The sequence below is a fragment of the Pteronotus mesoamericanus genome, unplaced genomic scaffold, assembly GCF_021234165.1.
Source record: "Pteronotus mesoamericanus isolate MK-2021 breed Mesoamerican mustached bat unplaced genomic scaffold, CSHL_Meso_final contig_134, whole genome shotgun sequence".
NCBI lineage: Eukaryota > Metazoa > Chordata > Mammalia > Chiroptera > Mormoopidae > Pteronotus > Pteronotus mesoamericanus.
The window spans coordinates 895,983-919,156 of NW_026555061.1; the positions used below are offsets into that span (position 1 = coordinate 895,983).

At 55.5% G+C, this 23,174-nt stretch overlaps 1 protein-coding gene across 7 annotated transcripts in view; it reads right to left on the reverse strand.

The window, feature by feature from the left end:
- Positions 1 to 23,174, reverse strand: part of AFDN (afadin, adherens junction formation factor) — a 104,879-nt gene that overhangs the window by 45,355 nt on the left and 36,350 nt on the right. For all 7 annotated transcript variants that reach the window (XM_054595291.1, XM_054595289.1, XM_054595282.1 and 4 more), the window contains exons 6-12: positions 22,617 to 22,774; positions 20,347 to 20,458; positions 19,265 to 19,432; positions 12,859 to 12,953; positions 11,799 to 12,061; positions 5,564 to 5,633; positions 1,832 to 1,950 (exon numbers count right to left, since the gene is read on the reverse strand). In XM_054595291.1, the coding sequence (XP_054451266.1) occupies positions 1,832 to 1,950; positions 5,564 to 5,633; positions 11,799 to 12,061; positions 12,859 to 12,953; positions 19,265 to 19,432; positions 20,347 to 20,458; positions 22,617 to 22,774 (985 nt within the window). The remainder of the gene's footprint in view (positions 1 to 1,831; positions 1,951 to 5,563; positions 5,634 to 11,798; positions 12,062 to 12,858; positions 12,954 to 19,264; positions 19,433 to 20,346; positions 20,459 to 22,616; positions 22,775 to 23,174) is intronic.

The window sequence follows — 23,174 nt, forward strand, 5'->3', positions numbered from 1 at the left end:
CATCGAGGTTTATGTAGCCTATGACTTAATTACTTAGATTTGACTCAACAATTTAGGTGTAAAAATACTCATAAACGCAGTATAATTTAAACGCTCTATTTTAATGTTTCTGTTACACTGCCCTATTTATAGACAATCAAAATTACAGGTAAACAGTTATTTTCTACTTAATATCCATAAAATGATGCTAGATAAACTTTAAGAAATTTAAATTCTCATTGAAAAAATGAAACGTCAGGGGTAACGTAGTCACTCCCATCAGTCAACAGTTTGTTCCTTGACCACGCTCAGAATTTTAAACATGGTCATTAACGCCACCTAGGTTCTTACAAATGTAGCAATTACAGTATGTATCCCTCACAACAACATTGCCAAAGACTCAAAATGGGAGGAACCCCTTTCTGTCGCTGTTATCACTAACACACACGTATAGTTCAAGTAAAACCTTTAGGAAGTCTTTGCGAAGAAAAACAACCTGACCCTGAAGCAATGACTACGCGCGTCCACGGAATGGAGTGATTTCCGACCCGAACCCGCTCTCGCGCGGCCGCTGTCACACCGCCCCCACTGCCTAAACACCGCGCGCACAGCCTCGTGTCTCCCAGCCGCAGACTGCCCCCCCGCCCCCCCCCCACGCCTGCACACGTGCGCTCGGACCCCCGCGGGCTCACAGCAGAGCCCGCGCCAGCCTGCCACCGCGGCCGCAGGCTGGGCCGCCTCAGCCCCAAGCCGCCACTCCGAACGACTCATTCTGGAACATGCACCAAAACGCACACAGACACGGAAAGGGTCTGTCCCCTGTTACATCCTAAAATACTCCCAAAGCCCACAGACCCCAGGATAATAACCAAAAGCCACCATAAAATCAAGGCGAACCCTGAGAGTCCACACGAACCTGCGACGTGAGGCTGGGAGGCATGAGGTTGCAATCTCAGGACACACGGCGCCCTCTGCTGGACGTGGAGGAGGGACGGCCTGCCCGCGGCCGCCCCTGGGGCTCTGGCCAAGCCACCTGCCCGCCCCGCCTCAGCTACCATGCGCCTGTCTGTGCAAGGGGCCCAGATGGCCGCCCTGGGGATCTGAACGCGAAAGCCCCGCCACAGTGCTGACCCGGGAGCGCAGGGCGTCCCGCGTCCCCCCAGCCGCCCGCGTGCGGCGAGCACCGGCCACGCTGCAGCCTAGGGGACCGGCTCTGGGGCTCGCCATCTGCTCCTGAGCCACTGCGTCGTAAGCATGACATCGCTCTTCAACATTCAAACAGCTTTAGAAGTCAAAGAGAAGTAACATTCTGATTTATGAGGGCGACATAATTTAAAAATAATAAAGTAACAAAAGGCTGAAGTTCTCTGTTCAAGACACTAGGCGAGAACTAGGCACGAACAAGGCAGAGGAAATGATTCACCCCCATCCACCTTGGCAGGGACACACGCTACATCGGAGTCAGACCAGGCATGTGATGGGCCACACAGTCCCTAAAAACCCTACTTCAAGTTCCCTTTCGGCTTTGTGTATTTTTAAACACGTGAGGATTTCTTCTAAAAACAGGTAACATGGTGAGTTTTGTATAAATATACAAATCATCAAATACTGAAGCCCTATAAAAGCTCTTCCCACGTTCTGACAGAGGATCACACTGCGCGCAGGAACCGCACAGGAGCGCTGCAGCTTGGATGAAGCCATTTCCCCCCAGCCAACACCATGAAGAGGAAAGACTCACAGACACCGCTTGTGCTCTAGAAACGCCGCCTGAACCTCGACGGGCCCACCACCCTCTGCCCCGAACCCCTCAGGGGAGCCGCCCCTGCCCCAGAGCGGCCGCCGCGGCGCCTACCTGCGCTCCTGCCCGCGGTGCTCGGGCTGCTGCTCCGCTCTGACCGTGGGCCGCACCATCCCCCGCTCGGCCGTGCTGAAGGCGGACACCGCCCTGTCACTGTCCAGTCTAGTCGAGCTCTAACCAAGGGGAAACACAGGGAGCTTGTGAACACCGGGCGGACCCAGTGCCACAGGCAAAGACGTGGCGCGAGGCTGCCAAGCAGGGGAGCAAGACAGGGACAAAGGGAAGAGCCCAGGCCAGAGACACGCCGCAGGCGGAGGACGGCATGCCCACAGCAGGCGCCCGGGGACCTGCTGTCATTAAAGAATAATGAGACACAGTCACTTCCTTTCCAAAGGCCAGCAGCTCCCTTTACAACACAGGCATGCACACCAGGTACAGGCACACAAGGGTTCTTCAAAAGCACAGTAGTAACAGTGACTTTATCCCAGAAAGTTCTCTTAAATCGGGACAGAGCTGATAAAACGTCTATAATATGAGGCATGAGGTTCTTCTGGTTTGTTAGTTTTAAGAAAGGATTTAAAAATCTGCCCATCATAGCTCAATACCTAACGAAGAATTGAGCACAGAAACCGGTTCCCTTCTTGCCCTTGGTCGGCACAGGCAGCGCACATGTGCGGCCGCCCCGCACAGCCCGCTGAATCCCCTCCCCACGGCACACGCTCCCAACCGGCCCGCAGCGCCAGGGAGGATGCATCACCTGGGTAACACACCATCAGCACAGAAGCATTACACTTACAGAGAGAAACCCACTGTAGCAAAATTTTATGTAAGAGTTCTCCTTACATCTGTTTCCCGAGGAGACTGGGCAAAGACGGTAAGTAAAAAAAATCATTCTTGTCTTACCAACTAGGGATTAACATTGCGCTGTATGTATCTTTGCAATTTTTCATTTTCCACAACTGAGACTGTACAACCTACCTTGTAAAACAAAATACTCTTTTCTTATGTTTTAAACATCCTACACACATCATTTGTGCGCTACCAAACAGTACGGATGTGTAACATCCGTCCACGGAAACCCACCAAGCTGACCCTTCACGGCGGCCGGACGCTCACCAGGACAGGGTGTCATGGCGACTGGGCTTGTGGACACAAAGGTTCGTGCACAAGGACTATGTCCCCCAAGATCCATTTAGAGAAACAAAACTGCTTGGCCAGTGCACACAATACTTAAGACTACAAAAAATGATTTTAAGTGAGTAATGGGACAATAGATAAGTTATGGCATGTTCACGTGCTAACATGTTGCAATTCAGTTTTAGCTTGTTTTCAGATGATTTTCAAAGGAAACGCTCACAAAGGAACAGCCAGGGGAGGCAGGACAGAGAGGAGCATGTGCACGCAGAGGCGCGGTCGCACTGGGACGCCCACATGTGCAGAGAGGTCAGAAAGGGCCCACTGAGACGCTACCAAAGCGAATGAACAACTTTCACGTTTTTACTTTTAAACTTTGCACATTTTCTATGTTGACTACCAATTTTACAAAAACTAAAATTTTTATAAAGAGTGATATTTAGCTCCAAAAGCACAGATTCGCTCACTGCTGGACAGCTCTTCCCGCGCCTCTGTCAGGCGCACAGGCCACGCAGGACCCCCCCGCCCCTCCCCCGGCCCGGGCTCTGGCCGGCAGCAGGCACAACGGGAGTCAGGGGAGCACAGGCTGCGTGGGGCGGTTAGAACGCGCTGCCTGGCTGCTGGAGGCGGTGGCCGGGAGGCGCCTTAAGTTGTGGCGGAGGAGCAGGGAGAGCACGTGAAAACAGTGGGGGGGCGGGGGGGAGAGGGAGGAGGAGGAGAGACAGGGAGGAGGACCAGCTCGCAGGAGAGGGGCTGCTGCCTCCAGAGCCATGCGGCGCTCCTGCCCGTGCATGCCCAGGGGACCCCTGTGGGCTCCCTCACAGGCAGAGGAGCAACAGAATCTGCCAGTGGCTGAAGTGGAGGCTGAGCGAAGGGAAGGCCCGAGGAGAAGCAGGACAGGTCCCCGGACCACTGCTGCGGAGGGGGACCCTCCCTGAGCTGGGGAAGGATCAGGGAAAGGGGGACGGGGGACAGAGAACCTGCCCTTTGTGCCGGCTCTGTCAGACTGCCGGTGTGGGCCGGCCGGGCCGCCGGCGTGCAGGCCAGCCTGGAGCACAGGAAGCTCGGGGCCAAAGACAGAGAAGGGAGCAACCAACACAGAGGGCGCTGCGACTCCAGCCTGTGTGTGAGGGCGAGAGCCCACGAACCGGAATGAGGACGAACATGCACCCAGCTGGGAAGCGGAAAAGAACACGCGCCAAGTAAGGGTGGGGACCCGGCGAAGGCCGACAGATGGAGAACGAGCCTTGGGCCAGGTGGTCTAGAGGACACCAGTGCCCGAGACAGACGCAGCCCCCTCGAAGGAGCAGGAGCCAGATGGGTGCCGAGGAAAGGAGGCAGGGCCGGAGGAAGGGGACACAGCAACCAGGAGTTGCTCCTTCAGGAAACCGGCTGCGAGCAGCAGAAAGCAGGGCCGGGGCGGCACCAGAGGGGTCAGCGGGAACGCTCTGGGTGGGGGCCTGCATCCCCGCCTCCACGACTGCTTCGCGCCCGGGGCTCAGGGGCCCCACCCACCGTCCCAGCGCCTGTCCGAGCCTCGGGGGCCTGCACACTGTGGCGCCTGGGAACCAGCCCCTCGGGCTGCCCCACAGAGAGAGGATGGGGTGGGAGGGCCGACCGAGGGAGGATCCTGCGGCGACAGGGCGCGGGGGGGAACGCCGTCCCCGTGGACCCGCTGGCTCAGCGACGCTCGCCCGCGCCAGGAACCGGGAGAGCATGGAGCGCTGACTGCGGAGTCTGGGCACCGACCTCTTTTCCCTCAGACTGTCCCATAAAACAACGGCCAAGGCTGGCCCAGCGGTGGCCGCCTAGTGTGACGCCCGCCTCAAAGCGCAAACATGCAGAGCGCGGGATGGAGCGCGTCTCCTCGGTCATGTCACATAATACGGTGGTGTCTGATGGGTTAATTCTTGACACCAGAAATCCTACATACAAGCACAGGCACCTGATTTTTTTTAAAGTCATTCTAGGGCAAAAAGTGTGGGCAATTACTATTATTATTATTTTTTGTACATCAAACAAAAGTATACCTATTTTTTTGTCAGATCAGCAAAAAGACACATTTTGTGGTGTGCCGCAGAATTTCTGCAGTTAGTTCCCGTGCTGTGAGAGGAAAAGGCTGAAGGTTGCTGCACTAGCTGAACGCAGCCACACAGGCAGCGGGAGGCAAGGGCAGCAAACCCACGGCCTGGGGAGGCCAAGCCGCCCGCGCAGCTGCATGCGCTCCGGGTGCCTGCTGCCCAGCCTGCTGACTCGGGGGGTCTGCACCCCAGCAAGAGAGAGCCAAGAGGAGGAGAGAGGTCACCCATCACACCGGGGACAAGGGAAGGCCATGGGAGCACCGCGCCCGCAGATGCCTGCTGGCAGGCGGCAGCTGGGGCTGAGCGGAGGGCCCAGGGGAGCGGGCCCACGTTGCCGGGATCATCCGACCGAGCAGGCTGGTCCCACAGCGTAGGGAGGAGAAAGCACAGCCCCGTCCGTAAGTGAAAGACAGGCTGCCAGCAGAGCTCCGTGTCCCCAGGCGGCCCGCCCCTCAGTGCAGGCCACAGTGGGGCATGTCTGTGCCACAGGTGTATGAGGAAGCTCCCCATCATTCGTTCACATGCTCTGTCACGTCAAACACATCCTACCGGGGAACATGCAATGGCCTACCTTGCTTGTTGGTAATGCTGTTCCACTATGAATATCTCCTCCTAAATCAAAAGTCGTCTCCTGAACAATTCTGTCAGAATAAAAAAACAAAACAAAACACACACAGAATGAGTAACTCTCGAATTATTCCGCAGAGTCTCTCTCTAGCAATACGAAAGGAAGTGTTAACTAAATACTCTGGAATTCAAACATCTTCAGGAAATCTCTTTCTTTTCATCAAATGATGTTATAGAATTTAAAAAAAACCTGTAACTTTACAAACTTTTCTTGCTGATACATATTCAATACTCTCAGGATCACATTTTTTAAAATTGTATTTAAAAACAATAAATGGAAAAGACCATAAAAGAAAAAAGCACGCGGTTTCTCCCGTGGCCTCTGCAGGCTGTGAGCGGCACGGCAGCGAAGTGTGGCCGTCCCAGGGCCTGGGGCCGCCCACGGCCATCGGAGGCCACGGGGCTCCCAGGCAGGCCCCGGGCCGAGCGGCCCACCGGCCGGCACGTCAGGCTGATGATTCCTATGGATCCTGCTACTCAGGCTACAAATAAAGAGAGAAACAATTTTTGATAACATTAGTGATCAGATCAAGAACTATTCTTGTTTAAACAATTTTTTAGACAAGCTCAAAATACCAAAGCTTTAAAACTATCCTTAAGAAAAATTAATTCAGAATATAAAGACCATATCATAAGCAGTCCGTAACCGGGGCAAACAGTTTCTCTGGCACCGACGAAGGTGCGTGCGTCCCCTGGCCCCAGCCCCCAACAGAGGGCCAGCCTGAGGGACACAGAGCGGCAGGCCCTGGAGGCCAGCCGCGGGCGCCGGCACCGGCACTCCCCGGGCCCTGCAGGTGACCAGAAAGACCCAGGCCTCCCCATTCCACATGCGGAAAGCGGCCCGGTCTCCCTTTGAAGCACTATGTGAACTGGAACCTTTTATTGAAGCTCAGTCTACAGATACAGCTTAAATAAACCACAGCTATAGAATAAAACTAGCAAGTAATGGAGAAGTTCAAAACTGTTTTTCAAATTAAAAAAGCAGGTACAAACTCTTTCTCTCCCTCATCACTATAAAAATAAAACCATCTTGTAATGCAAAATAATGTCATGCTTTAAAACACATAGTAACTTTTGAGAAAGTGAATTTTTACTAAAGGTTGAGTAACTTCAGAAAATGACTTCATGAAATATATTACAAAAATTTTGTGAAATTCAATACTTATCCCGTCACCAAGACACACACCAAGAACCGAAAAGCTCTGCTGGTCTGTGCGGGTCGGGATCGGATGGCACAAAGAGGACACAGGAGAGCTGACCGCCCTCTTGGCTGCCTGGCAAAGCAGGGCCCGCCTTCCCCACCCCCGGCTTCCTCTGCGGGCGGGAAACGCAACCGAGCCCGCCTGGTTCCATCTGCAGCAGCACCTGGAACCGCAGGTTCACTCAGCACCGCACAGAGCTCAGTCTCCCCCGGAAACAACGAAAACTTCCACGTCCAACGTGGGTCCATTCGCTCTGCATCCTGGACGGGATTAGAGAGCAGCTCCACAGACGACATCACCCAGGCCTGGCTTTGTGGGAGAGCCACGGTGCCTTGGCCACCTCGGCACTCAGCGCGCCCAGCTGCAGGGCACGGCTCAGCGGGCGCAGACTGGACGAAGTCGCCAGCGAACCGCCGTGGCCGCTGATGCCCCCCACCCCCGTCGCTGCCTGCTCTCCCGCCCTCTGATGCCCTCCCTCAGGGAGTCCCCGAGGCCCCCGCGCTGCGTCCGTCTGGCTCCCGGCTCGGCCTCGAAGACACAGGCCCTGACCCCTGCAGCTGAGACACATGGGCCACATACCCTCCAGGAATTGGAGGGGAACAAAGGAAGCCCAACATCACAAGGAGGAAGGAAGTAACAAAGAACAGAGCAGAAATAAAGAGGCTCTGAAAAGACATTAGAAAAGATCAACGAAACTAAGAGCTAGTTCTTTGGAGAGATAAACAAAATTAATAAACTCTTAGCTAAACTGACCAGGAAAAAAAGAGGGAGAGAAGACTCAAATAAAATCAGAAATGAATAAAAGGCCTAGGAGTACATTTAACTGCCCCAAAAAGAATAAAACACCTAGAAATAAATTTAACCAAGGAGGTCAAAGATATGTACAGTGAAAATTTAAGATGTTTAAGAAAGAAATTGAAACACACAAAAAAAGGAAAGATATTCCATGCTCATGAATTGGAAGAATTAATACTGTTAAAATGTCCATACTACCTAAAGCAGTTTTCAGATTTAATCCAGATTAAATTTCTGTTGACATTTTTCATAGAAATAGAACAAACAAATCTAAACTTTGTATGGAACCACAAAAGACCCCAAATAACAACGACAATCCTGGGAAGGTGAGAAGCTGGAGGCATTACCGTCCTTGATATCAAACTACACGGCAAGGCCACAGCCACTGAAACCGCACGGCGCTGGCGTGAAAGCAGACACACGGATCGCTGGAAGGGAACAGGGCGCCCAGACGTGGGCCCACTCACAGACGGTCAGTTAGTTTAGGACAAAGGAGCCAAGGATACACAATGTGAGAGGACAGTCTCTTCAGTAAGCGGTGCTGGGACAGCTGGACAGCCAGCTGCAAAGAAGGGCACTGGGCCGCTGACGTACACAGGCACAGCAATGAACCCCACGGGACGGGAGGCTTGGGCGCGAGATCTGCAACCAGGACGCGCCCAGGGGCCCGCGGGACGAGCTCCTTGATGTTGCTTTCTGGATCTGACACCTAACACCAAGACCACAAAAGCGAAAATAAACAAGGAGGGTCCCACCAAACTGAAAAGCTCAGGTGCCACAGAGGAAACCGCCCACAGAACAAAAAGGCCCCCGGGGAACGGGCGGAAGCGCCTGCCCACCGGGCCCGGACGAGGGCCAGTGCCCGACGTGGGCGGGCCTGCAGCTCTGAGTGCACCGCACGCAGGTGACTCTTGGGCCGCAACTTCCTGCTGCACTGCTTTCCGGATGAACAATGGTAAAACTACTTCCGCTCCAGCCCGTGTTTAAAGAATTCACACGACACAACAGCAAAAATCCAAACAATGCAAGTAAAAACAGGCAGCGGGCCCGCGTGGGGCCTGGTGGGGACAGGGACGCACCAGGGGACTCGGGGGGCTCCTCCACGGGAGACGCACACCTCAGCCACAGTGGGCGTGCGCCGCACATCTGCCAGGGTCGTTGCCGTCGGGAAGACAACAGACAGCAAGTGCTGGTGAGAAATGAACCGAAGGGAACCCTGGGCACTGCTGGTGCGAAACTGGCTCCTTAAACAAATGAGAGGGAGAGAGAGGGCAGCTGAGATCGTGCCCCCCTCCCCGCCCACATGGCCTCCGTTTGGCTTAAATACACGCATAAACCCCCCCGCAGGTGTGAATGCTCCTTGCGGCGCCACTTCCTTAGCGGAGTCAGCGGAGTCCAAAGGAGCCCACCCAGGCCCCGCTCTGCAGACCTGGCCCCGGCAACAGCCCCCAGAGGCCCACTGGCCCGCCCCACGCTGGGGAACGGGCGAGGGTCTCCGGGACTCGGGCGCGGCCCTTGCTTCCAGCAGCAGGCCAGGACTTCACTGGGGCTGGTCTCAGGGAGTCCCTGAGGTGAGCTGGGGCTGAGATAGCTCAGGGAAAGGAAAGGAAACGCGCTGCTGCCTCTCATTCCAGCTTTTTCACGTAGACTGCCTGCCCCGAGTCTGAACGAAGTCTCCGCTGGTGAGACGGAGGCTGCCTCTCTCCGCTCCCAAAGGGAAAAAGGACACCTGCCCTGCCAACAGCCGAAGGGGTGACGGCAGCTGCTCAGGCCCCCGGCCCCGGAGGGCGGAGGGGGGCTCCCTGAGGCAGCCGATCCCTGAAACGCCGACGGGGCGCCCTGGAACGGGGCCACCCTGAGAGGGGCCCGTGTCCGGGGAAGCACGGCCGCTTGGGAGGTGTCCGTCGGCCGGGGGCCATGCGGGGGGGGCAGGTGGCGTGCCGTGTGACACGCAGCTCGCAGCACACGGGGGTGGCCCACCCCTGAATAAAGGCCTGCCAGGCATCCCAGTGGCTCCGTGGACGTTCTCCCTGCACAAACCCCGCGAACCTGTCCGGCCCCGAACGGTCGCCGCACGAGGAACCTGGGAAATCGCGCTACTCAGGCCAGCGAGCCCCACGACAGCCAGCCTCCCAGCCACAGGGAGGCAGCCAGGGCCGGGGCCCTGGGCCGTCTCCACGCTGATCTGTGCACACACGTGAGGGCTGCCTGTGCGGAAATCGGGCAGGACGGATGGGAACACCGACCTAGTCTGTGAGGGCTCAAAGAGGGTTTGGAGAAATAGGTTAAGCTGGGGCGTCCCTTAGACATCCCCCGATTCTCTGAGGTATTACAAACAGCTGTCTCTACTTAAGGAGGAAAAGGTCATTTGGAATTTGACTGGTCAAGGACAGACATAAATTGTAAATGCCTCCAAAATAAAAAGGGGATTCGCCTGGACTCTGTGTGTCTGTGCGTGTTCGTCACAAACGGGAGCTGGTGTTGTATCTCTGGATGGCGTTGCTAAAACAAATTTAAGGCGAACGCCTGCCAGGGCGGGGCCTCCTAAAATTCTCAGGAACACAGAAAGTAACCGAAATGCCCTTCACGTGCACGCGTTCGAAGGCGATGCCTCTTGAGAAAGAGCCGGCACAGGTTTGCCGGCACATCCGAGGGACCGGCCGCGACAGAGGCAGGCCGTGTGTAGGTCGCGCTTGCTCACAGCAGCAGCCACGGATGCTACTGAATAAACAAAGGAACTCCGAAATAAAGCCCAACTGCAGCGCGAGGCGACAGCGGCAGGTCCTGCTCAAAGGCCACGGGCGGCACACAGAAGAAACCGTTTCCCGGGGCGCCTCCCCTGGGGCGACGCCCTGGAAACCGATGGGGAGCAGGGGTCCCAGGCCGGCGCCCGTCCCTCCCGTCGGCGTCCGGTGCTGAAGGCAGGAGGCGAGCAGGAGAAACCCTGGTGCTGGACATAAAAATGGAGGACGCCCGAGGGTGCGGGCTGACGGAGGCGCGTGCAAAGGCCATGGCGGGGACAGGATGGGGGACAGGGCCGAGGCCAGCTGAGCGAGGAAAGGCCGGGACAGGCCCGGCGTCCCCCGCGCGGCGCGGCCAGGAGGGCCGGGCTCAGACACGCACCCCCTCTGGAGCTGGGAGGGTCAGAGTTCTCGAGAGGCAGACGGTAAAGGCGCGGGGGAATGGGGGGCCGAGGCAGCTGCTGAATCTCGGAGCTCCGGGTGACAGGTGGGAGACGGCGCCCCCACAGCCCCCGCCACCCCCAGCGTCCGAGTCGCCTGCCCGCGCGTGTGCATCAGCCCCCGTGCTCATCCTGGAGAAGGGCCTTATGTCTCACTGCACAGCCGCCTTCTACACTTTCCTTTGCCCGGGTTCAAAGGGGACCAAGAGTGGCAAAGGGGCACAGGGTTCGCTGATCACCACCAGGAACAACCAAAGTCAGTCCAAAGACAGACGCGAAGAGACTGGACCCCGCGGCTGGCGCGAGGCAGAGCTGCAGGCGCTGACGCACAGGCAGGCCGTGGGACGGAGCACGGAGGCGGCACGAGGCGCCCGGCGGCCGCCGTCCACAGCCGCGCTTCTCGACCACAGCGTCCACAGCTCAGCAGACGGTCCGCTCACTTTGAACAGCGTGAGGCCCATGCCCTCCCTGCCTCCGAAATGGACGCTCACGCAGCAATACATCACCCCACAGTGTCTTCCTCCCTCCCCTCAAAAACGTCCTACTAGACTGTCACTAAGGACCTTGGTTTCTCAGTCACGGGCCCACACGGCAAGTACTCAAAGAGGCACTAGGTGGAGCCAAACTATAAACTGTATCAGGAGTTCCCTGAGAGATCTTACTGCGCTCCCTTATTGCTAACAAAAAAGTGAAAAGCTCAACAGAAGAGTCTAGTGACACAGGATCACTATAGAGAATAACTCTTCACAAAAGATCAAGTACTGCTTTAAAGAATCAAGTAATAAACAAAGTATTTACAAACCAGCCACAACTCCCAACATTGAAGGTGAAGACCTTTCTTGCGGCTGCTTCCCTCTAAAACCAACTAAATCAACAAGAACCAGAACCACACACCCACTTTAAATTTTTACAAATTAAAATAAAAAATTAAACCATGTGCGACCCACGCCTCAGCCAGAACGCGGCAGCCCCCCGAGGAAACGCCCCCCGCGGCCCCTTACCCAGGCTTGTGCCGGGGGCCCTTGGCGGGCAGGCCCCCGTCCACAGGCCGCCGCAGCGGCGCGTGGTCCTGGCTGGGGTCCACGAACTTGAACACGTGCGACGCCCCGAACTGCACGCTCATCCCGCTCTGCAGCATCGTCGTCTCCGAGATGCGCTGCCCCTCCACGTAGGTCTCGGCGTCCATGCTCCTCGGGGTGACGGTGACCACCCCGTCCATGTTCGTGAGGTCGCAGTGGTGGGGCTGGATTCCCGAGCCAAACAGCTGGAAACAGAGGGAGGTCAGAGGAGCTGCCGCCGTGAAGGACGCAGCGTTTAAAAGCCGAGTTTTGAGATGGTGAGCCCCCTTTCGCGGTCCGTGTAATCTCATGAACTCCGGATTTTTGGTGTTTTAAGTGGATTTTCCAATAGTGCAAACATAATTAAACTCTGTCAAAGTAACTGAACATTTTCTTTTTAGCATCCAGGGCCTTGATTTAAGGCATATTCTAACTCTGCGTTAAAAAGCATATGGTCGTTTTCAACATTAGATAATTTCATGGGAAGCCTGGACAGACACCATGACCACAAGTCCCTGGTTCCGTGCCACGGCTGCAGCAGGAGGGAAGGCGTCAGGACCAAACGCGACCTTGGGAGCCTGGCCCGCCCTTTGCTAGCCAAGGACGGGCCCCTCGAGCTCGCCTGGCGCGTGGGTGAGCCCGGCCTGCCGGAGGCTGCGGTTCACTGCCTGCCTCCTGCTCCGCGCGCTGGGCCTGGGGCAGGCGCTACGGGAGGCCGTGGCCCTCGGCCCTGAGGTAGACCTATGGGGGGGTCGGCGCCTCTTGGGGACACGCGTCTCAGGAGTGTCACGACCGCGCCACATGTCCAGAGGTGGGACATGGACAGAAAACTCACGCTCCGCTCTTTTCACATGCAAAGAAAGTGACCCACAGTGAACGCGCTGTTTGCATGTAAACACAAAGTTTTCACTTTTATCCACTCATCCAGTCACGACCACATGCTATCACCCACTGAAACGTGGGAACCACAAAGGGAGCTCAGTGGGGCGGCGGCGCCGTGCACCTGGATGGAGCTGTCGTCGAACCTTTCCGTGCCGACCTCGGTGACGCTGGGCTGGAGGCGGTACAGCTTTGGCTTGTCTCTGGAGTCAGAACCATCTGCAAGAGCGAACGAGAGGTCACCTGAGGCGTGGCACCGTAGCTCCCTCCAAATGTACAGCGTGCAACGCAACCAGCTGGGTAAGACATGCAAACACAGCGGCTTCTGCTTAATGTAATTTAAGGTGTTAAATACTGTCATTCATACCAACACCATCTCGTCATATAAAAAGATATTTTTGTTAATAACCCTGAGGACTGACTCTATGAGCAAGCGACGATCACCAAAGACACTCCGACCTTCCCTTCAGACCAGAGCCTTCCTGCGGTGAACCGGCCACCCCCACGCCACGGCGCCCCTCGGCTGGGGGACACAGCCGAGTCACTGAGGGGCTTTTAAGGGCAGAGGGCTCGCCCCAGGCCTCCCGGAGCGGAATCCCCGGGGATGAGGCCTGAACCTGCATCTTGAGACTAACGCCCCCACATGGTTCGGACGTCCCCAACTGCCATCGGGCCCCGGCAGGAGCGACAGCGTGCGCGCTGGCGCCACAGGGGAGCGCTGGGGGGAGGGCGGAGGGGAGGCCGGGTCTGTCGTTTCGGGGTTGCTCTGCAGCTCCGGGAGGGGCTGGCATTCTGCATCTCCCGGCGCCCGACCTGCGACGACGGCGGGGGCAGCAGCTCAGGGAGAACACCGCCAGGCGCGCCGCTCGCTCCGCACCCGCTGCGGGCCACCCACGAGCGGACGGTGTCCGCCAAGGACCTTCTGATTTCAGAGCGGTTAGCACAGGAGACGTGCCCCCAAATTCGAGTCCCGACACATCTCGGCCGTGGGAGCCAGCCTAGTTTGCATGTACTTGTGATGCAGAGTCTCCTCCCCAAGGCCATGCCGAGGCTCCAGGACCCACCGCACTACCGTGAGTAACTCCAGAACCACCGTCAAGCCTCCAGGCACAACTTGCGGGCACTGGGCTCCGGGCCAAACGCTCCGAGGCTTGGGAGCCATGCACCGGGAGTGCGTCCAGGCCCCAGCCATGCCAGATCCGAGCTCCAAGAGGCTGCAGCGGCAGGTGCGACACAGCGTCCACCACGCGGCCTCACAGCGGGCAGAGCTGCATCAGGTTTGGGGGCAGCCAGAGTCTTCAAAGCACTTCATTTACAGCTCCGACCCCCCGTCCTGACCCAAAACGAGGCACCCGAGGCGCATGGGCTCTCCCTGGACGGGACCATCCTCGCGGACTTGCTCTGCCCGCTCCGGCAGGTGTGCGGTGCGCTCGATGGCAACACCGGGCAGGCTCACAGCACCCTGGCTGCGGGGGCCGGGGACCCTCTCACCCTGCACCCCATGCCACTAGCCCCATCTCTCCGCGCTTTCCCCAGACGCGCCGCCCCCACGCGGAGCTCCCGGGAGCCGGGTTGTCCTGGCGCTCAGCGCACTGCCTGGTCCGCAGTGCGCATCTGACGAAGACGTTATGTGCCAGCAGTCAGTGATTACTAACTACAAGCAAATAAGAATAATGCAACATGGTCACACAGAAATTATGCAAACTATAAAGAAAACAAAAGCAGAAATAAATGATGAAAAATGATCATTTCAATACACAGTTAAAACATACAAGAACATGAAAATTGTCTGTTTAGGGGGCGACAGAAAAATTCACAAAATATTCTTCTGCATTTTGGGTGCTTTCTGAAAGGCATCTTGTGAGTGAAAAGACAGGTCTGATACACCTTTCTGCATCCTCATGCACATCAATGGATCTGGATCTACGAGGAGAAAGGGAGAAACACCAAGGTCCCTCCCAGCTTCTCCTCTCTCCCCCTCTCGCTCCCGACAGGCGGGGCAGGAACAGACTGCCCCGCCCGCCCTCTCTGACCACTGTGCGGCCACAGGAGACGCCACTGCCGCCCTCACAGGCAGGCTTCTGAGTGACCTGGATGGACCCACGGGACCGGGAGAGAGAGCGGCATCTGGTCTGAGCTCGGGGAAGGCGGGCGACTCTCTGGGCAGAGGCGCCTCCCGCTCGCCACTGCCAGCCCGTCCCCGGGGCCTCGTTAACAGGTCACAGCGGGTGCCTCGCAGGCGGTCACAGACACGGCAAGACGGTCCCTCACACAAAGATCTTCACCTTTCTCCTCGTCCCTAACACTGGGTGTCCCATGACATCCAGGCACACGAGCAGCATTTGGGACACACGCTAAAAAATGCCGTTTTATCTGAAACTCGCATTCACCCGGGTGCCCTGACGTGCGCGTGCCAACCCCGGCCCCCAAGTGTCACGCCCACTGATCTGCCTCCTGCTGTAACGAGGTCTCCGGCGGGGTCTGATATGCAGGGAAGGAGCCCACCCGACGGCCCGGGCGCACGTTGCCACAGCTACCAGTCCTCGCTCCGCAGCTCCACACACTCGGGGCTCCGGGCCGCGGTCCGCGGTGCTGGCGGCCTCCCTTCGGAGGTCGTGTTGGGGGGGCTCGTTTCCAGAAGCCGACTGGAGAGCCCCAGGTCCCAGGCACGGTCGTGGACGCCTGAGAGGAGCCGCTGGTGAGGACTAGAGCCACACCCCCTCGGAGCTCGCGTGTAGTCCAGCCGTTGCAACAGAGAAGAGACCCGTGAGAAACACTGAAGCGCGGTGGAACAGGCCTGACACGTTTTTTACTAACTCCACAGGAAAAGAACTAACTCTCCTCCAACAGGACTGGCATAAAAAGGAAGAACACTCTGATTCCGTATGCACAACAGGTAGAAAAGGAAAGGCGTTTTTTTCTCCGTTGTTCTACTGTTTCAGAGTATGACATTAACAAACACGTGAGAACATCAAAGAATCCCCTTCAGACATAACAAAAACATGTCTTAGACTCTTCTTTATGTATATACAAGTATTAAAATAAGTAAAAAAAGTCGTGTTTAAAAAAACAAACTGCAAGTTTTGTTAATATCCATGAAAATGTGATCAGTTCAGAGAAAATTCAACAAAAGATGTTAAAAGGTAAATAAACTTCATACAGCATAGTAACGTATCTGATTAGTACATGCAATGTGTAAAACCAAAAGAGAAGTATTCCCGTAAAACCAACAAGAGCTGTACCATTTAAGATGACAAAGGCTGAGACACAAAACCCGAGGAGCACATTCCAAGTGAGAAAGCACAGCTTCGTGAAGAAGAAACGGACCCCATCCTGGGGAGCAGGGAGAGTCCTGAGAGCAGTCGGGACCCAGTCGCCACGTAAGCTCCTTCCCCACGAGAAGGTCACACCAGGAGCGGGCCCAGGCGCGGGGCCCCACACGCGGCCCCTGACCGAGGGAGCGCCCGCGTCCGCCCTCCTGCCCCCCAGCCTTGGTCTCTTTCTCTGGTTCACCCTCAGCGCCCTCCTCCTTCGCTTCCCGAGCCCTGCCTCCCCCTCCCCCTTATTCAGGGGGGGGGGCTGGGGGGAGGAAAAGAGGCAAATGGCTCTCTCCCTTCCTCAGTCCAAGTTCTCGCTTAAGACAGCCCAAACAAAGGAATCGGACATTTTTGCGAAACATGCTTCTGAACATTAAACGAAACGAATTCCAGAGACAGAGCACTTACTTAGGCGATACGACCGAACGGCCGGCACATCGCATTTCTGAAAATCAGTCATTGCGCCCCATGCAGAAACGAGCGCACGGGCGCCCGCGCAGCCCACGCACCCGAGCGAGAGAGCAGCAAGGAAGAGGCAGAGCGTTACCTTCGTGAGCGGGGCAGCTGTGGCAGGCAGAGAGGCCCCTGCTCCCTGGGGTCCACACACATGCAGGGGACCCCGGTGAAGGCGACGTCGGCAGGGCAGAGGCGTGCGGAGCACGTGGAGAGGGAGGAGAGAGACAGAGAGGTGAGCTGCAGTGAGACCACGCGCCCCGCACACGCGCGTGTTCGCCCCGGCTTTCAGGGCGCGGGGGCAGGGCCGCGGTGCTTGCTCCGACAGCGTGTTTTAGACACAACGCAGACTGTTAAGGGAAACACCAGGACTACGGGTGAGTCACCAGGGGCGGGAGAGCAAGTGAGTGAGCCTTCCAGAAGACGAGCACCCCCTCGGCTCCTTCTGTTGAGAGAACATAGTCAAACGCAAAGCACAGCGTGAAGTGGCCTGTTGGCCCCGTTTCTCCAGACGACAGTGGAAGTATCGCAAAGACCTCCGCCCACCACTCCAGGACCTCGGTCCCCACTGAGGACAGGCATCTGCCTGAGGATGTGACCAGGGCAAACATGGCACTTGTCTATTCCTAATAAGTCAGCATTACAAATGCTATTTGCTTGGAATTGGAAAATGAATCATTTTCACGCAGGATGCTGACGGCAACAGCGAAACTCAGAGGACAGCACCGACTTGTAAAGAGAACACGGCCTGGGGTGAGGCCGCCCTCCGCCCCGCACTGGGCGCCGCCGCCACAGCCGCGCCACCCCAGCAGAGCACCGGCAGAGCTGCGTGGCAGGCGTCGGTGGGAGACGCAGAGCCGTCCGTCCCAGAGCCCCTGGGGCTCAGCGGCTGTCACCAAGAGCGGCCTTGGCACGGGGGGCGGCGGGGGGCACCACCTGAGGCAGGAGCGCCCTGGCTCCACGGGGCCCGCGACTCCACCTACAGCAGGCGCTCGAGAAACCAGGACCCCAGGTGCGGAAGGCCGGTCCAAGGACGTGCACGGACAGGCGTGGACACAGGCTGCTGCCGGTGTCTGGCGGAAAGTCGCCCAGACCCAGTATTTATCCAGCCGCTGTTCTCTCTCCACAACTGCCAAAGCCTTTATGTACGTAACCTCCTGGGAGCCCACGGGCATGAGCTAAGCAGCCAGAGCAGCGCTGCTCACTAGAGCGTGAGTTCCTGGGGTCCGAGGGCGAGTCCGCGTGTCAGAGCTCCCTCTGTCTCCTGGGCCCAGAACAGCCCGGACACACAGCCAGCACCCCAAGACCATTTGTCACCTAAGTGAATGAATGAGGCTCCTCCTGCCTCTGCTACCACCCGAATCAACCTTCCATTATCCACTTGGAAATAATTCTATGTCAGCCACTTATCAATGCTCTCTGAACTAAGAATACTCCTAAATCCTCAAAAATTTCGGTTTAGAAAAAACAGAATCATTAATTTCTAGCAGGTAATGCAAAATTTTTGAGAACAAACCCAGTGCCCACAGGTCCTAAAAAATTTTAAGTTCAAAAACAAACAGCTGTCTCCCAGTTGCTAATCACTGCCCCAGACAGTGCAGCCACACATACTAGAGACACGGAAGAATTCTAGACAAGTTTCCACACCACAGCGAGGAGCCAAAAGTTTAAATTGACTTTTCAGCCAGAGAACTGAGGGACAAAGCAAACTACCATATTCTTCCCGAACAGCGATCAGTCAGACACCCTCCAGCACAACCAGCATCAAAACCGCCGCCCGCAGCACAGGCCGCCGAGCCGGTCCCCGCGTCGGCCCACAGCGCCTCTTCCTGCGTCCGCAGCACCCGCCTGTGTCCCGGGCCTGCACCAGCTCCGGTCACTGGTCACAGGCTTGTCCGTAAACGTGCACACTCAAGCCTCGGAGGGGAGAATAACAGAGTCCTGCCCAGGGAACCACAGCACAGAGCACACCTACACAACCGGTTTGTTTTTCAGCTCTTTCTAAAATTACCAGGAGAGCTTTATTGAAAAACAGTTCTCAGGGAAGGAGCAAGAGTCTGTTTTTCACAGCATGTTACAGTACAGGACATATATTAGTATTTCAACCACATGAGGAACAGTGGGGTGCATCTGAGTAATAAATATACATATCACACTGATGCAAATATACATAGACTACACAGGGGTGTGTGTACACGGAACGTTTCTTTAGGAATGTCGATGTATTTCTCAACCTGATGACTCAACAGCTTTGGCATAAAAGTTTTCTATAAACAAAATATTTAGAGGACTAACCTAAAAATAAACTCAGTCTACTATCATTTCAAAACCAAATAAACATCCTTCCTTTTACAGACAGATTTCCTCAACGTACTGCTACATTTAAAGAGTTTTTTCAGAAACTGTCCATAAACAGTGTAATAAACATACACACACTTGCCTCTAAAAATCTGCCGAGAGCAGTACGTCTCACTTTCACATTTTTAGCAGATTAAGTATTTTACAAGGTTACTCTGAAAAAATGTTCAGAAAGGAAGTAGGTCAATTACACCTCTCCTTCATTCTCTATGTTCACGTTTCTAACTTTTGTTTTGCAACTTTAATTTCTGCCCATGTGAACTTTATTTTTAAGCATGAAACACACCGTATGACCTTAAGGTTTTGTTTTTCTAAAAAAATAAGTGTCATCACATGCAGGTCACTCTACTAAAAAGCGAACGTCTCCCAAGGCGGCCCGCAGCGCGCACTCGGCCCCCTCACCTGGGCTCAGCTCCACCAGGTAGGGCAGCTTCTCGGGCGGCAGTGCGGAGCCGTAGCCCGCCCCGTCCGCGCGCTCCTTCGCCCGCGCCGGCTTGCCGTCCAGGTGCTTCCTCGCCTTCTTTGGGATGTAGTCTGGCGGCCTCCGCTTCAGCTGAAAGACCAAAATCCCTGCGACAGCAACACGGCCCGTCACGGCCGAGACTCAAGTCAGCGCCGCTGGCCGGCTGGCCACCAGGCAGCGACTCAAAGGGTCACCAAGGAAACGCAGCACAACAGCGCCTCCCAAGGCACGGGCGCCGCTCACCCAGCCACACTTCCACTCGACAGAGGAAACCCCAGTCCCCGGACGTGCCGCGGAAAACGCTGGCAGGCAACGTGCAAAGGTTTCCGTTTTACATTAACAGCTCCCCAATGAACAGTCATTAATTCATACACACGTAACACGTGATCTGCATTTTATTGGCCTGAATTAACCCAGAAGTCAAAGGACTTTAACGCCGAGGAAGTGTGACGTCACACTGCCTAGAGCGCGCGTGAGGCCGGCAGGTCTGAAGCGACCGGTCTGCACGGAGCGCAGGCAGGGCGACGCGGCGAGCGCCGTCCCACACTGACCGGGGGTCCGAGGACAGGAAAGCCGCCCCATCAGAGCACAGCTCTCCTGTGGCCCTGCCCCGCAGTACTCAGAGGACAGCGTGTGAGTAGTGAGAAGTCTGGCCTTGTTTTCTGAAACAGCTGAATTACTGAACAGCTTGAAGGGGGCAGGGTGTTTTCTTTACTGGGACAAGCCTGTCCCAACCCACCAGCCCCCGGCCGGCAGCGCAAGGCCCCAGTGTCGCCCCAGCCCCTCCTCCAGCTGGGACACTACACGTCCACCAAGCATGGCGGTCTGTTCAAGGCCCACACGTGAGCAACCGCTGCTGGGCGTGGTCCTCGGACCCAGGGGCCGCCCGGGAGCCTGCGAGCCAAGCTGGCAACATGGAGGGACCTGCCTGGCCAGCAGCATCAGAAACCACCGCCCGCCTACGCGGTCCCCCAGGCCCACACCACAGGAGGAAGTGCCAGCTAAGACAACTCCTCTTTACCTCTGTCGCTGGGCCACTCCCTGAAGATTTGTAAGGGACACTCGTCATCGTCAAGGATAATTTCTTTAGCACCTTTTTCATCGGAATGTTGGGCTCCAGGAGGAAGCATAACCTACAGCAAAAAAGCAATCACCTGTGACTCTACAGAGACAGTAAAGTAGCAGATGTTTTAAGAGCTCATTGTTTTAGGGTAAATAAAATAGGCACTGCAAAATCAAATTCATCAAACACTGAGCAATTCTCACACTAAACCATCCACAAAAGTGAAAGAAAATCGTCTCCAATAAAAAGTTCTGCCTGCCTGACAGGGCCTTTGTTGCCTACCTGCCTCTCGGGCCCCCAAACAACCAGTCTGAGTATTTAAAATGCAAAAACAAACTTCCTATGGAAGGACTGTAGGTGATGGTTAACGTGTGAGTGAGTCCTAAGAAAAGCTCAACAACCGCTCTCACAAGGCCGCCGCTTCGCACGTGGCCCTCACAGGACGGCCACCGCAGGACAAGGCCACGGAAGAGCCACCTTCCTGAGGGCAGCTGCCTTTCCGCACCCACCCTAGCCAGAGCACGTGGACTGCTACAGGCCTGCTCCTGCACCGAGCACCTGAAGCCTCGCCTGAGATGCTGCGCTAACCACACTCTTAAACGGCCCTAACGCTGCATCTCGGTTCCGGCAGCCAAACCGTTTCCTCCATTGCCCAAGAGAGCCCCGGCGACGTGGGCAGAGGGCGGGGCGGCGCCCACCGCGCTGCTGCTCTTTCTAACTTGGCAGTGATGTAAACCAAAACCCGGCTGCAGAAATCGGGAATGAAGCCGAGTCCCGGCCACCTGAGCTTCCTTTTAAACCCACAGCTAACGTGACGGTGCTGTCTCAACAGAACTCGCCCCGCAACGTGCCCTCACGCTCACATACCGAACGGCCCGACCTCCCCACGGAGCCCTGCCACTGCTCTCCACGGGTTGTCCTCAAAGGTCAAGTGCATCACCACACACCCTTCTGCCAGAGCCATCGACCTTTCTTCGCCTTTTGTATTAAATCTGGTGTCTCTGGCTTAGAGCTCGTTACTTCAAGGCCTGGCCTTCGCTCGCCTCGGGCCTTGGCACGCGCCCTCGCGGCCCAGCCCCGCGGGACAGCTCGCGGCCCTGCAGCTAGGCCGCGCGGTTCACACGTCCGCCGCCCACCCGGCCGCGAAGCCTCAGCCGTGTTCCCCTGGGAAAGCCTCCATTTGTGTTCCTCGGCCTTGGCCCCTCTGTCACCCTTCAGTGTAAGCTCTTTTGAAGGCAAGCTCGTATGTTCTATCCCAGCACAGTATCTACCAAAGAAGAAAAACTTAGAATACTTACTTAATAATAAAATAGGTAAAGTAATACCTGAATGAATGAGTATGAAAGAGCTACATACTACAGAAGTTATGAGATGACAAGCCAAAGAAACAAAGAATTTCTAGTCCAAAGTTAAAATAACAACCAACTCTTGATTTGTACTGCCTAAGCTTGCAAAAGAAAATGTGCAAGAATATAATGAAAGAGACATCAAAATAAGGAAAGCCTCAAAAGAAATAATCAAATGACTTGAACAAGACTGTGAATAAAGCTCAAAATAGGCTTCTATAAATTCATGACTCTAACTTTCTGATTTCATCTGTATAAATTAGGCAGAAATTATTGAGAGAAAACATGTTATGAAGTTCATTATCATATATCTCAAATGCAACTTTCTGAAACTGATTATAATTTAATAGATTTGCATATGCTAGGGTCAAAGATAAAACTTATCTCCAAGGTATTATGGGTGGCTCTCACCATATCAACGAAGTGCTGGCTAACTATGAATAGAGAACTGAAATTTACTTAAAAGTTGAATCTTCATGATTGACTTAGTAAAAGCTGTATGAAACATCATTAAACCAGACTTTACTAAAATAAAGTGACCTATATCTGCAAAATAACAATAGGTAGGATCTAAATCAAAGTGTTAAGAGTTGCTATCCTCCATACTAGAACAATGGGCAATTTTTATTTCCAACTTGCCTTTTTACGCTTTCCTTACTTTGTAACAGGAGTATACGTTACTTTTGTAGAGAAGAGAGAATGTTTTCCTATGCATTTAACATGTGATTCCAGGTTCCCAGATGCTAAATAGTGCCATGGAAGCAAAACCAGCACAGGCGCAACCTCCTTTAAGGGTCGCCGGCCCCCGAGGGCGGGTGGGGGGTGGGGATGGCGTGCTCTCGCCCAGGCCGCGCCGGCCAGTGCTGCAAGGTCAGGACTCACCCGGGCAATGCAGTAGTCCTTCGGGCTCTCTTTTTCCAGACCGTACTTCTCCAAGGCCTCGGCCACAGCGAAGTCGGCAGGGTCAGTAGTAGACAGCAGGATTGTCTTATAGGGGATGTTTGGCTTTAAACTGTCTGCGTAGATTCTCAGCGTCCCACCTGGAAAACACCAGACGCCTCTGAGCCCAGCCTTATTCCAGTACAGAGACGGCCAGCGCCTACAATCGTCTACGCAAAGGGCAGCTGAGCTCTAGCTGCGATGGCAGCAACGAGAGAACGTACACAGTTCCATCCTCACTTCCTCCTAGACAGCACCCACTAGCTGCAAACAATCCTGTGAGACACGGGCCACTCCTGTCCTCTCTCCAAGCCCAGCCAGGGTTCCAGTAATGAACCGACTCCTGCTGGGGGAGAGAAAGGAGCAGCCCCACGGTCTGACAACTGCACCCCCACGTCCTCACCCACGTGTTGTCATGCACCTCTTTTCCCTACTTCCTGATCATCCATCTGAGACCTAAATTAGAAACCCAGATGAAATTAAGTATCAACCCCATGGAAT